The 13033-nt window shown below is 40.7% G+C and overlaps 1 protein-coding gene across 2 annotated transcripts in view; it reads left to right on the top strand.

Annotated features, from left to right (window-relative positions):
• The first annotated feature begins 1223 nt into the window (after nt 1-1223).
• Nucleotides 1224-13033, top strand: part of LOC307138818 (tumor necrosis factor receptor superfamily member 11B-like) — a 118845-nt gene continuing 107035 nt past the window's right edge. For both annotated transcript variants that reach the window (XM_079837426.1, XM_079837427.1), the window contains exons 1-2: nt 1224-1281; nt 7090-7453. In XM_079837426.1, the coding sequence (XP_079693552.1) occupies nt 1234-1281; nt 7090-7453 (412 nt within the window). In that variant the 5' untranslated portion in view covers nt 1224-1233. The remainder of the gene's footprint in view (nt 1282-7089; nt 7454-13033) is intronic.

Raw genomic sequence — 13033 nt, 5'->3', positions numbered from 1 at the left:
TAGTCAAGCTTGCATCAGCTGACTGTCAGCTGATCACGTCTACCTATAGGAATACGACGTCTATCACAACTTCAGTACTATCAGCAGCTATCGCGTTTCTCCAGAGCTCATTTACCCTCCTCCACCCCCAACTCCTCCTCTTGTCCAGTCAGGATTTATTATTCTAATTCCCCTTGAATCAGACTAAATTTCTGAATTATTTTGTACATTTGATATTATCTGCATAATGATGAATGATTAACGATATCTGCATACATTATGTCGGTTCTGTTCTGTTTACCCTAAGGGGGGTTATTGCTGCTCTCTCTGCTCTTATCCATGCTAGGCTGCATGGATGCGCAGGGAGTTCTTGCCCAGAACAGAAAATATAGGGGGCAATTTTTGACATAGCCAGGGAAATAACCGAAACAGAGCAGGAAAACATGAACTAAAGGAAACAGAACAGAACTAAAGGAAACAGAACAGAAAAATAATAGTGATTAATAAAAGTCCATAATAGTGACATATAGTAGGCTATAGTATAAATATAGTATATTTATAGATTAACATTAACCTAGATTAATAAATTATGTAAAAGCTAGGTTGTCCATTATTAGTTCTTGGTACCTAATGCATTAACTAATGTGAACGAAACTGTTCCCTTTTTTTCTTAAATGTTTTAAATGAAGTGGGTGGGTGGGTGATCAAATTAAGTTTGATGATGAAGTGACAGTGAATGCCATTATAGTTCATAAAAATGTGTTTTCCAATGCTGTTACAAAAAACCTTGGCCATCCTTATTAATAAAAAAACTAAACAGTAAGAAAAAATCCAGACATTACAAATAGCAATTTTTATTCTGGTTGTATCATGCGCATGTGATGAAAGTTGTAATTACAACTTTCATCACATGCGCATGATAGGCTACTATGCGCATCAAACTATGACGTGGATATTTCAGGCTATTTATGTCAGTAACATTTCTATGTTATAAATATCCTGAAATATCCACGTCATAGTTTGATCCATGCCCTTCACCACATTTCCCGAAAAATCTAAAAATGCGCATTTTTTCATACTTGCTTCATCAAAAGTATAAGCTTTCCGCAGGTAGAAATTATTCATTCAAGCCAGAGAAACTGCCAGAGGATGGACCGCAGTGCCATAAAGTGGGTGGACACATTCTGACCTTATCCCTTTGCATAAACTATAAGTGTGGAAACGGTCTTATCCATGCTGACTTCTGCGAGACTTATGAGTGTGCCGAATATGCCTCCTCCGACAGCAGTGAAATTACAGATGGTGAGTAGGCTATGATGATAATCAGCCTGCGACACTTCAGGAAAGCTTTTGCTTAGTTTTTTTTTTTTTCTCAATACATAATGTTGTTTTACATAATATGAAAAGATTATAAATGATGTTGGAAGAAATTTAAATCGTGTTATACGTTGATGCTTAACCTACATGGACATTTTATATTCAGCCGAGAAGCGCAGGTGATGAACCAGCTAATCAACTGGTCTTTTCGCGCGAAATCTACAAAAACGTTAGCATTTGGTGAATCATACCGGCTTGATAGGAGTCGTAACATTTTTTGATATGCCCCAAAATGCTGTCTGTTTTGGTTACTTACTTGGTTTTGAGACATATATAATTTATGTTGGTTTATTTGCGCAGAATAATCCTTGGCTTCTCGTGTGCCAAATACATTGTGTATTGGAGTGTCCCTGAAGTATTTGCATCAAGAACCCTGTAATGTGGAATAATTTTTTATTCTTTTTTGTATTTTTTTCCCTAAAGGTGTTATAAAAGAGTTGAAAATATTGATAATATGCTGATAATATGCATCTTTGGAGTGTAAATAGTTACATATATTGTTATTATCATTAAGAGTATTATTATTATAACAGTATGGTATATAGGATACAGTATATGCATAGCCTACTGTAATAGCATAATATTATAATAGAGACGTATGGTTTTTAAAACTATAACAAGTATGACATATAACAAATACTCAAAAATATAAATCCCCTGATAGATTTGCAAAGCATCAGGTATGTAGGCCTACACAATGAGAACATTGATCATATGCTTTACATTTTAATGTAGGTGAACCTGATACAATGTTTGATCTGTATGGTTTCTGTGTCCACGTTGTGCCTGAGTTTTGTTTTTGTACCGTTGTAGAGGTGTGCTTTGCATGTGCAGCTATTTGTGGTTCTGAAACATTATTTGCATGGATCCATGATTTGGAGATAAATATCAAAATTATCAAACATCATTGGACTTTCCATGTGCCTTTTTTAGAAAGAATTTTGTATGAGGCCATGTGGAATAATGAGACACTAGAAACATGGTTGAGCTGGGCTTTAGAATGGAAACTGTGAAGTTGTTGTCAAGGAGAGGTTATCTGTTATCATGAAAGGGTGAAAGAGTCTGAACTTCCCTAAATTGTGTCTCTCTGTTTGGCTGTTGCTATTTCCTTGAGGAGGTATAAAGCTTGTTTTCACAGTTCACATCTGTACAATAGCAGAGGCCATGACTACATTAAATAAGTTATGAACACGTCAGAAACAGATAATAGTGTAGCTAATCATAGCTAGTAGATCCAATCAAGCTAAAGGCCATTGCAATGCTTGCTAGACAGCACTGTATTGAAGTACCTATTGGGTTTTATTTTTTCCCCTCATTTTTTTAAATTTTTTTATACAGCTTAAAGGAATAGTTCACTTCAAAATGAAAATTTCCTGATAATTTGCTCACCCCCATATCATCCAAGATGTTCATGTCTTTCTTTCTTCAGTCGAAAATAAATTAAGTTTTTTGAAGAAAACATTCCAGGATTTTTCTCCATAGGCTATAATGTATTTCAAGGTTGAAGGTCCAAATCAATGCATTTTCGAAAGGGCTTCGAAGGGCTTTAAAGGGCTCTGCACGATCCCAGCCGAGGAATAGGGTCTTATCCAGCAAAACCATCTGTCATTTTCTAAAAAAATAAACATTTATATACTTTTTAACCTCAAATGCGCAACTTCAGCATTGTGCTTCTTCACAATGTATGACGGCATCACATTGGAAGTTCCGACGCAGTGCTGAAAAACCCCATTTCATGTTCACTTCTAACGTTAAAATTGTCCGACATCGTTATTTTACCTTTAAATTTGTAAAGGGCGTTTGATTTAGTCTTTGAAGCCCTTTGAAACTGCATTGATTTGGACCTTCAACCCGTTGGTTGCCATTGAATATTTTATATGGAGAAAAATCCTGGAATGTTTTCCTAAAAAAAAAACTTAATTTCTTTTTGACTGAAGAAAGAAAGACATGAACATCTTGGATGAGATGGGTGTGAGTAAATGAACTAATCTTTCAATATGCTCCATGCAGACATTAGCCACATTTACATGAACATGTTTTGTTTCAATCGGAATGAAAACATGTTTACATGACCAAAAAAATAAAGCGATCGGGTTGATGTGCGCATATGTCACCCCTTTTCACGGAGGAAATTAACAAAGATCCTGCTCATTTTTTTCCAACTTTGAATCATACTGCCGTATAAAACTCCATGAGATTGCCTAAAATGAGCTATGATGCTATAATGAAAATTGCCCAAACACATGCGTTTTATCTGTAGTCTTTTTATTTAACCCTAGAACAGGCAACGTGTACCATGAGATACATACTCTTTAGTGTCTTGATTGGGGCTTAAAAAATATTTTTTCATCATATCCTTTTATCATTTATTATCTGTCTGTCTTGAGTATGCTAGTCACATTATTTGTTTTCTGTGATCAATTAGTCAGTCTGACCTAAACCCAACATGGGCACCATTGGTGCAGGACATTCAGATTTTGTGATAAGTAAATATATATTAATTTTACTTTTCAGAAAAAAATGTAAAACAACTGCTAATATTAATAGTGAACATTGTCTTAAGATGTTGAAAAAGAAAATTAATTTATATATTGCTCATGCTGTTATTTACAGCATTTTGAAAAGTATGTATCTCCCAGTTCACCTTGCCTGTTTAGGGTATAAAAAAAGGATTATCCACAGCATTGACAATGAATGGTGTTTCAAGGTAAACTGGACTCCCTGTACTGGTCATTGCATTATTGCGAATTCCGAGGTGACGAGTGAGGGGTCAGTTGTGGGTGGTCGGAGGTCCAGTAGAAATCTCGTTCCAGGACCGGGGCCCTTAGGGAAGACCCTTTGTGCTGGGCTAAATGCGCTCCCTGTATGTGCGTACATTTGATGGTATACGATGGAGCTGACAATTCATGAAGAGCTTATAAAATGTGTGAAGGAGTCAAACAGTATCAGGAATCCCTACATAACACACACAAAGGAAGATCTGTTGCGAGGAGATGAAGTTCTTATGCCTGTAAAGAACTGTAATGGGCAATATGGCTACTATGATGAGAAAAAAACAGGTATGCTTGAGCATTCTGTCGTTTTAGGGTCGCATCTTGTGACACCATGACCTGTTTTTGTTTAGTTTACATGTCTTTGGTCCATGTTGAGTTCATATTTCATCCGAACCACATCAGAGATTGTTTGGAAGCAGACCGAGATTCATCTTTTCAGCAGTAGCTGAAATGGTATGGTAGTGTTCAAACTCACTCAAATGAACCGCACTAACAGAGCAATCACACCAGGGTTCATTTTAATCTAACAAAACTACCAAGTGTGAACACACCCTAAAGGTGCAGTAGCCTAAGCGGTTTCTGAAAAACGCTGTTGAAAGTAAATCGGACTGAGTCAAGTCAAGTCACCTTCATTTATATAGAGTTTTTTACAACACAGATTGTTTCAAAGCAGGTTTACAGTGATAATAGGAAATTAATGCGACAAAGATTGTTTTGGCTGTACAGCAGCTCTAAAAAGAAAGCCATTAAGTAAGTTTTTGATAGTCTAGTTCAGTCCAAGTCTGTTGTGAGCAGAAGCAATAAAGGGAAGGGGGTGTTTGTTTAGGTTGATTTCAAATATCAACAGTGTTCAACAATGATTATCAGAAATTGCTTACTGCACCTTTAATCTTTTATCATAACTCATTGGGCACTTCATTTTAAAACTGCAGTGATACGTACAAAAACATAAAATGTTGCCACATTCATGTTCATCTGTTGCAGTAGGAACAATGAACATGCTTCTAGCGCCACTCACTGGACATTTCACTTTAACTTCACTACAACTTTATATCAGTTTGGAGAAATGTCGCTTTTTTAAAACTTTATACTCAATAAAAACTTAATGTGAAAACGTCCCATTGACTTACATTGATAGAATGTTGGCATTTCAAAATAAAACAATCAGCGACATCATTATAATACTAAATTGTGATTTCTTTCTTGCGTTTATGTATTTATATACGCATCGTTCCCAGATAAAGATTGTAATTGAGGAATTATGTTAATTAATTAATATTTATTTATTTGGTCTGTTAGTTGGTTAATTTGTGATAATCCAATGAATTTTATGATAATGAATGGATGTCTGAACTATTCCTTCAGACATTGGGTTATTACTTTTGGATTACTTTGTCCTTTATGCAACAACTAAATATGTATATGACATATAAAGAGAGGGAGAGGGGTATCTTTTATTATAGCAGATAAAAAGCTATTAAATAAAAATATAATTAAATTAGTGAAGAAATTAAGCAATCATCCTCTATGCTCCATACCACTGGCTTTGTGATGTGGATGTAAGGAGAGCCTTGTTTGATGTCAGGTGTCCCTATTCGGATGGGATTCGTTTTACAAGGGTAGATAAAAGAGTAATGTAATTTGTACATTTTCTTAAGCAAATGTGAGTGGTGCTTGCATAGAACGCAACTGAATGCTTCTTCAAGCACTTCTACTGTATAAGCCTACTTGAAAAACTACTTTTTTGACAACTTAAGCAGGAAATGATGGAATATTTACGTACATATTTACAGCTGGTCTATTGGCATGGGATTAGCATTACCTGAGATAATTGTCCCTGACCTTTTTACAGAAGGTAAAAGTCACTGTACTGACATTGTCTGTAATGATTACCGAGATGGCACATTCGTACGGGACTAAAATCACTGAAAAGCTCTGGTAATAATTACTTTACCACACCTCTCCATGTAAAACTAATTCCGTCCGAATAGGGCTCAAGACAGTGAATGGAGAGAGAAAGAGCTGGAGAGATTTTCAGGAAGAGTTCAAGATTGATATAGGTATGAATGATGTAACTTTGTTACTTAATTAAGAAAGCTTTGCGGTATTCTAGAAGACCCCCTGCAGATCCTGAAACATCCCACTTCTAATTTCCCCAGCTTAAATTTGAACAAGCTTGTTAATCCGGAATATTTGGCGTGGGGATAGCTGGAGAATTAGTCATTGTGTGTCATTGTCATTGTACACACAATTTCTTATACATTAGCTATGTAACTGCAAATTGAATGGCCTTCCATCTGTGTGTCTTCTTAGCCATCTTGTATCACACTTGAATCTTTTTGGATTCAAGTCTATATTTCAGTGTCCTGTTTTAGGCTTCCACTCTTAAAACAATGAGAGTTCTCTGAGAGACTTATGTCTGCTTAAGATAAATGTAGCTTACCTTGAAATTAAGCATTTGAATTCAGCACTGACTCAAGGTCACTGGTTACTTTGTGAGTTTCCTTTAGATCATTTGAACTGTGTAATTACAACTCTCAAAGACTCCATAGTAGTATGTAATTTGGGTTAGAGTACTGTACACATCTTTGTCAAATGGCAACCTTGCTTAGAGCGCCAAAAGGCTAAAAGTTCACCCCGTTTTCCACAATTTGTCTCTATATCTGCGACCACCATGCTAAAAAATTAGGACTTAATGATTTCCTCACTGAGATCCACCACCTGTTGTGTAGAACCAAATTTATGGCATCTCTCTGTCTCTGTCTATTTTTTAATGCTTGTGAGTCTTGCTCATTTCACATGAGCCAAGAGCAGTCACACAACGGCCTCTGTGATATCCAGACCATATTGTTTGTCATGGCAGCAGTGTGAAGGGGAAATCCCCAAAATTACTTAGAAAACACTTTATATACACACCAAAATGCAACCTCTAAACTGTATTTCCTATTTGTTTCCTTAGCTGTTCGCCATGTCTTTTGCATGGGCCTACCAAGAAATACCCAAGTACCAGCACCGAGACCCAATGACCTCTAAGGTGCTGCTTTGTGACCAGTGTCCACCTGGCACAGCCGTGGAACGCCACTGCAGTATGGAGGAACCCACCGTTTGTGTCCCCTGCTCAGAAAAACGTTTTGCAGAACAGTTTCATTGGGGAGACAGCTGTCAACATTGTACATCTGTCTGCAAAGAAAGGCAGATAGTACGAAGGGAATGTAACAGCACTCATGACAGGCTCTGTGAGTGTATACCTGGCTATCACCTGGTGGTAGAATTTTGTATTCGTCACACTGCTTGCTTACCTGGGTCTGGAGTTGCTGTACAGGGTAAGTACACTCATTGTTTGTCAACAATGTGCTAGAACAATATTTATGAATTTAAGACCATCAGTGTTCGAACCAGCATGTCTAAACAATTTAGACTTGCCAGATGCAAGAAGTGTATCAAGTTTCAAACATCTAATTCACCAAAATATTATGAAGAAGAAATGCTACACAATGTAGCTTGTAAGGGCTTTCTGGCCTCTAGAAAAGCTTCTTCAGCAAAGAGCTACTTTTGTTTAAATTAGCCAGTGTGTCATTGTTTTTAAATGCCGTTTTAAATATAATTATTGGGGAGCCTCTGTGGTTTAAATCTCCACACTCAGCCAGTCAACTGACCCTGAATCATACCTATAATTCACCCATGTTCCTTGTTTTACCATTTTTAATTCAGTATTATTTGTGTCTTACCGGTTTCAAGGTTAAGAAAGCACATTCATTAGAAAGAAGTATACATTAGCAGTCAGCCAGTACCTCGTTTTATCTTTCCATTTAAACATGCTGTTTGTTGTATCAGTGAGAGATTCACAGTGGCTGAATTCCAGCAGAGCAAAGTGGAAGTAATCACTTCCCTGTTAGCAATGTTAGCAGAATAACACTTCTGGTTGTTATCACATTGGCCACCCCACCCAGACTCCAGCTTGAGTCTAATCGGGATGATCGGTTAATTCTCGGAATTTGTGTTCAATACCAGATGTTTTAATTTTGTCATTTATTTTTGTCACTTTTTAATTTGGTCCAACATTATCCCTCAGTGTTCCTTTGTGAATCACTATATTTCCTTAAAAAAGGATTTACTGGCTAAAACCTTAAATAAATATACACTGGGGAGAACAAGCATTTGAGACAAAAATCCAGAAAATCACATTGTATGATTTTTAAGTAATTCATTTGCATTTTATTGCATGACATAAGTATTTGATACATCAGAAAAGCAGAAGTTAATATTTGGTACAGAAACCTTTGTTTGCAGTTACAGAGATCAGACGTTTCCTGTAGTTCTTGACCAGGTTTTCACACACTGCAGCAGGGATTTTGGACCACTCCTCCATACAGACCTTCTCTAGATCCTTCAGGTTTCGGGGCTGTCGCTGGGCAATACAGACTTTCAGCTCCCTCCAAAGATTTTCTATTGGGTTCAGGTCTGGAGACTGGCTAGGCCACTCCAGGACCTTGAGATGCTTCTTACGGAGCCACTCCTTAGTTACTCTGGCTGTGTGTTTTGGGTCGTTGTCATGCTGGAAGACCCAGCCACGACCCATCTTCAATGCTCTTACTGAGGGAAGGAGGTTGTTGGCCAAGATCTCGTGATACATGGCCCCATCCATCCTCCCCTCAATACGGTGCAGTCGTCCTGTCCCCTATGCAGAAAAGCATCCCCAAAGAATGATGTTTCCACCTCCATGCTTCACGGCTGGGATGGTGTTCTCTGGGTTGTACTCATCCTTCTTCTTCCTCCAAACACGGCGAGTGGAGTTTAGACCAAAAAGCTCTATTTTTGTCTCATCAGACCACATGACCTTCTCCCATTCCTCCTCTGGATCATCCAGGCGGTCATTGGCAAACTTCAGATGGGCCTGGACATGCGCTGGCTTGAGCAGGGGGACCTTGCGTGCGCTGCAGGATTTTAATCCATGACGTAGTGTGTTACTAGTGTGTTCTTTGAGACTGTGGTCCCAGCTGTCTTCAGCTCATTGACCAGGTCCTGCCGTGTAGTTTTGGGCTGATCCCTCACCTTCCTAATGATCATTGATGCCCCACGCGGTGAGATCTTGCATGGTGCCCCAAACCGAGGGAGATTGACAGTCATCTTGAACTTCTTCCATTTTCTAATAATTGCGCCAACAATTGTTGCCTTCTCACCAAGCTGCTTGCCTATTGTCCTGTAGCCCATCCCAGCCTTGTGCAGGTCTACAATTTTATCCCTAATGTCCTTACACAGCTCTCTGGTCTTGGCCATTGTGAAGAGGTTGGAGTCTGTTTGATTGAGTGTGTGGACAGATGTCTTTTATACAGGTAACAAGTTCAAACAGTTGCAGTTAATACAGGTAATGAGTGGAGAACAGGAGGGCTTCTTAAAGAAAAACTGACTATAACCCTTGTTCCCTGAGAAGGGAACGAGACACTGCATCGGAACGACACTAGGGGACGCTCTTGTAGCGTAGCGCATCTAAAGCTTGAATGAAATCAACCTCTAATTCTGATTGGTGCTGCATCATGACGTAATATGTGACGGCATACACGGAAGCTACACAGGGTTCACCGGCTCATAGTACTATAGCTTTTTGCGTTGAAGCGGGTGCTCTCATCGAGATGAGATGTGGCGGGGAGATGCAGTGTCTCGTTCCCTTCTCAGGGAACAAGGGTTATAGTCATAACCTGAGACGTTCCCTTTCGAGAGAACTCACACTGGGTCAGAACGACACTAGGGGAACGAATACCCACTATGCCACACCGTTATCACGCACGTCCTAGTGTGAAGCTGGAACCACAGGCACACTTAGGACGCGAGCACCCTGGCACCAGGCGTTGCAGGGAGTTGATCGTAAAAACGTATGAAGGTGTGCGGGGTGGCCCACCTGGCCGCCTCGCAGATCTCCTGAAGCGAGACTCCAGAAAGAAGAGCCACCGAGGAGGCCATGCCCCTGGTGGAATGAGCCCTCACCGCCATAGGCTAAGGCAGATTGCGCACCTGATAAGCCGTGGCTATAGCCTGGACAATCCAATTACTGATCGTCTGTTTAGAAACAGGCAGTCAAAGCACACCGACAATTGGTCTGACTTCCTCCACTGTGAAGACTTCTCTAAATAAATCATCCATGCCCTGACCGGGCAGAGCAGATGAAGCCTACCCTCTTCCACCGTCACGTGAGGTGGAGGATAGAAGGCCTGTGGAACCACCGACCCTGCCACCCTCTATGGCACCTTGGGCACGTAGCCCGGCCTAGGATGCAAGATGGCCTTAACTCTGCCAGGGGCAAACTCCAGGCAAGTTGGCGTGACCGCCAAGGCCTGGAGGTCCTCGACTCTCCTCAGAGAGGTGATGGCAAGGAGAACAGCCATCTTAAGGGTCAGGTTCTTCGCCTCAGCCGACTCCAGTGGCTCAAAGGGGGCCTCAGCCAACCCTTCGAGCACCACTGCCAGATCCCAGGTTGGGACTCTGGAACGAGTCAAAGGCCTCATCCTCCGAGCCCCGTGGAGGAAACGTACAACCAGATGGTGCCTTCCCAAGGGCCCATCACTTATAGGCGAGTGGAAAGTAGGGTTGGGTGATGTCCCCTAAATTGGCAGTTAACGATGTTTACAGTAAAACATTGCGATGGTCGATGATATCGTAGGGTTTTTTTTAGGTAGGTAATTTACTATATCTCTTTACATAAATACTATTTTCTACTTAAAACAATAATTTCGTTATTTTACTAACCCAAATAATGACTCATCCGCGCTAGGTTGCACGTGAGGGAAAAAAGTAGCTTCCTTCCACTTAAGAAGAGTTGTGCTCTTTTTATTTTAATATATCTCTTTACATAAATACTATTTTCTACTTAAAAATATATAATTTTGTTATTTTACTAACCCAGTGTTTTGTATGTGAATGCTGTTTCACGTGAATATTACCACAAGAGGGAAGCACAAAGCTTTGTTTAGCCTACAAAGGAAATAAATTAGCACTTCTTTATTCTGTTTTGCGATCTGGTCACCCGATTTTCCATGAATTTTAACAATAGGCCTAGCCCATTTTATCCCAATGGACATGGACATCTCGTTTCCTTTCCCAAATCTTCACTCGCGTCGCACCCATTTTCACAGGGGATTATAAACGTTTCTTCCTTTCGTTTGCTTATAATTAAATCTATTATAACTATTCACATCCTTTACTGTGGGAAAGTATAAAAAACACTGTAGGACGAATAACTTTTTCCTTCAAATTTTATTTAACACAGTTCGTTCTTGTTATTAAACTTGGTAAGGCGCATCACGTTTATTTGAATAGCACATTTCACACACACACACACACACACACATCGGTGATTTTAGTTTCGTTTTCTCTGGCAGTGAATAATCAAACATTGCCTAAATGTCTTAACCCTGTGGAAGATAAAATTCGCTCTTAGGACATTTTACAACAAGTGTTGCTTTGCAACATCAGGAGAACACATGAAGATGTAGATATTCGAAAACAAGGTGTCTATCCAGCTCGTGTCCCACATTCATCTCAAACCGCAGAGCGGTATATGACGCATCTTTGCGGGGAAATAGTATGAATCAAATATTTTTAAACTAATATTTAATTCTCTTATATTCTTTAGGGTACCATTATTTACTGATAATCGTTTAGATGTTTTATAGGCTGTACTGTGTTGTTTCACTGACGGAAGTGCTAAAATAAAGCTTATGAAATGGATGTTTCAGCCTCAAATCATTTCAAAATGTAGGCTATATATATCTGGCATAGACTACAGTATTTAAAATAGCATATATGCATTAGTTATATTCTCAATTTAATTTACAGAGCAATCCCTGTTGAGTTTTTAGTTTAACTAAAGAAGAGGATTAGTGCATGTCGCACTCACAACAAGACTTGCAACGTCGTGCTCCATCCTGATGTCGGTCAGCTATCACCGTCCATCGACACAACCCTAGTGGAAAGCCCCAATGGCAGCCACATACACCTTGTGTGGACGGGGTAAGGCAGGCGGAGAAGCGATCTTGGAGGAACTCCAGCACTGAAGCCACTTGGCAGTTCACTGGGTCCACCTCACGCTCTCTACACAAAGTGGAAAACACATTCCACTTCAGGCTGTACAATTTCCGAGTAGAAGGAGCCCTGGAGCTTAGTAAGGTCTCGATGACACCTGCTGACAGGCCAGCGTCTAGGTACCGGGCCTCCTCAGAGGCCAGACCCAGAGGTTCCACAACTCTGGCCGGGGGTGGAAAATGGTGCCCCCTGCCTGAGACAGCAGATCCCTCCTCAGAGGGACCTGCCATGGGAGACCTTCTAGCAGTGTCAGAGAACCAAACCTGGGTCGGCCAGCAGGGTGCTACTAGAAGTAGGCTTATCCTCTCACGGCGGACCCGCTCTGAGACTCCGGGTAGCAGAACGATCGGGAGAAATGCGTACAGACGCAGCCTCGGCCACGTCTGCATCATGGCATCCAACCCCAGCGGGGCCGGATGCCTGAGGGAAAACCACAGTGGGCAGTGGGACGTCTCTCGAGAAGCGAACAGATCCACTTCCACTGGGCCAAACCTCTCACACATGGCCTCCACCGCCTCTGGGTGGAGTCGCCACTCCCCGGGCCTCAGCCCCTGCCTCGACAGGACGTCTGCTCCCTGGTTCTGGTCCCCTGGGACGGACATCGCTCTGAGAGACAACAGTTTCCCCTGGGACCACAGGAGGATCTGGTGTGCCAGTCTGCATAGAGGGCGCGACCTCAGACCCCCCTGATGATTCAGATACGAAACCGCAGACATATTGTCTGATCGTATCAGGACATGGTGGCCGCGGAGGTCCAGGAAAAAGATCCTCAGAGCTTTGTAGACTGCCAGCATTTCCAGGCAATTTATGTGCCAGGAGGAATGCCG

The sequence above is a fragment of the Gobio gobio genome (genome assembly GCF_949357685.1).
Source record: "Gobio gobio genome assembly, chromosome: 15".
Taxonomy (NCBI): Eukaryota; Metazoa; Chordata; class Actinopteri; order Cypriniformes; family Gobionidae; genus Gobio; species Gobio gobio.
This window is presented reverse-complemented; position numbering and strand designations above follow the sequence as displayed.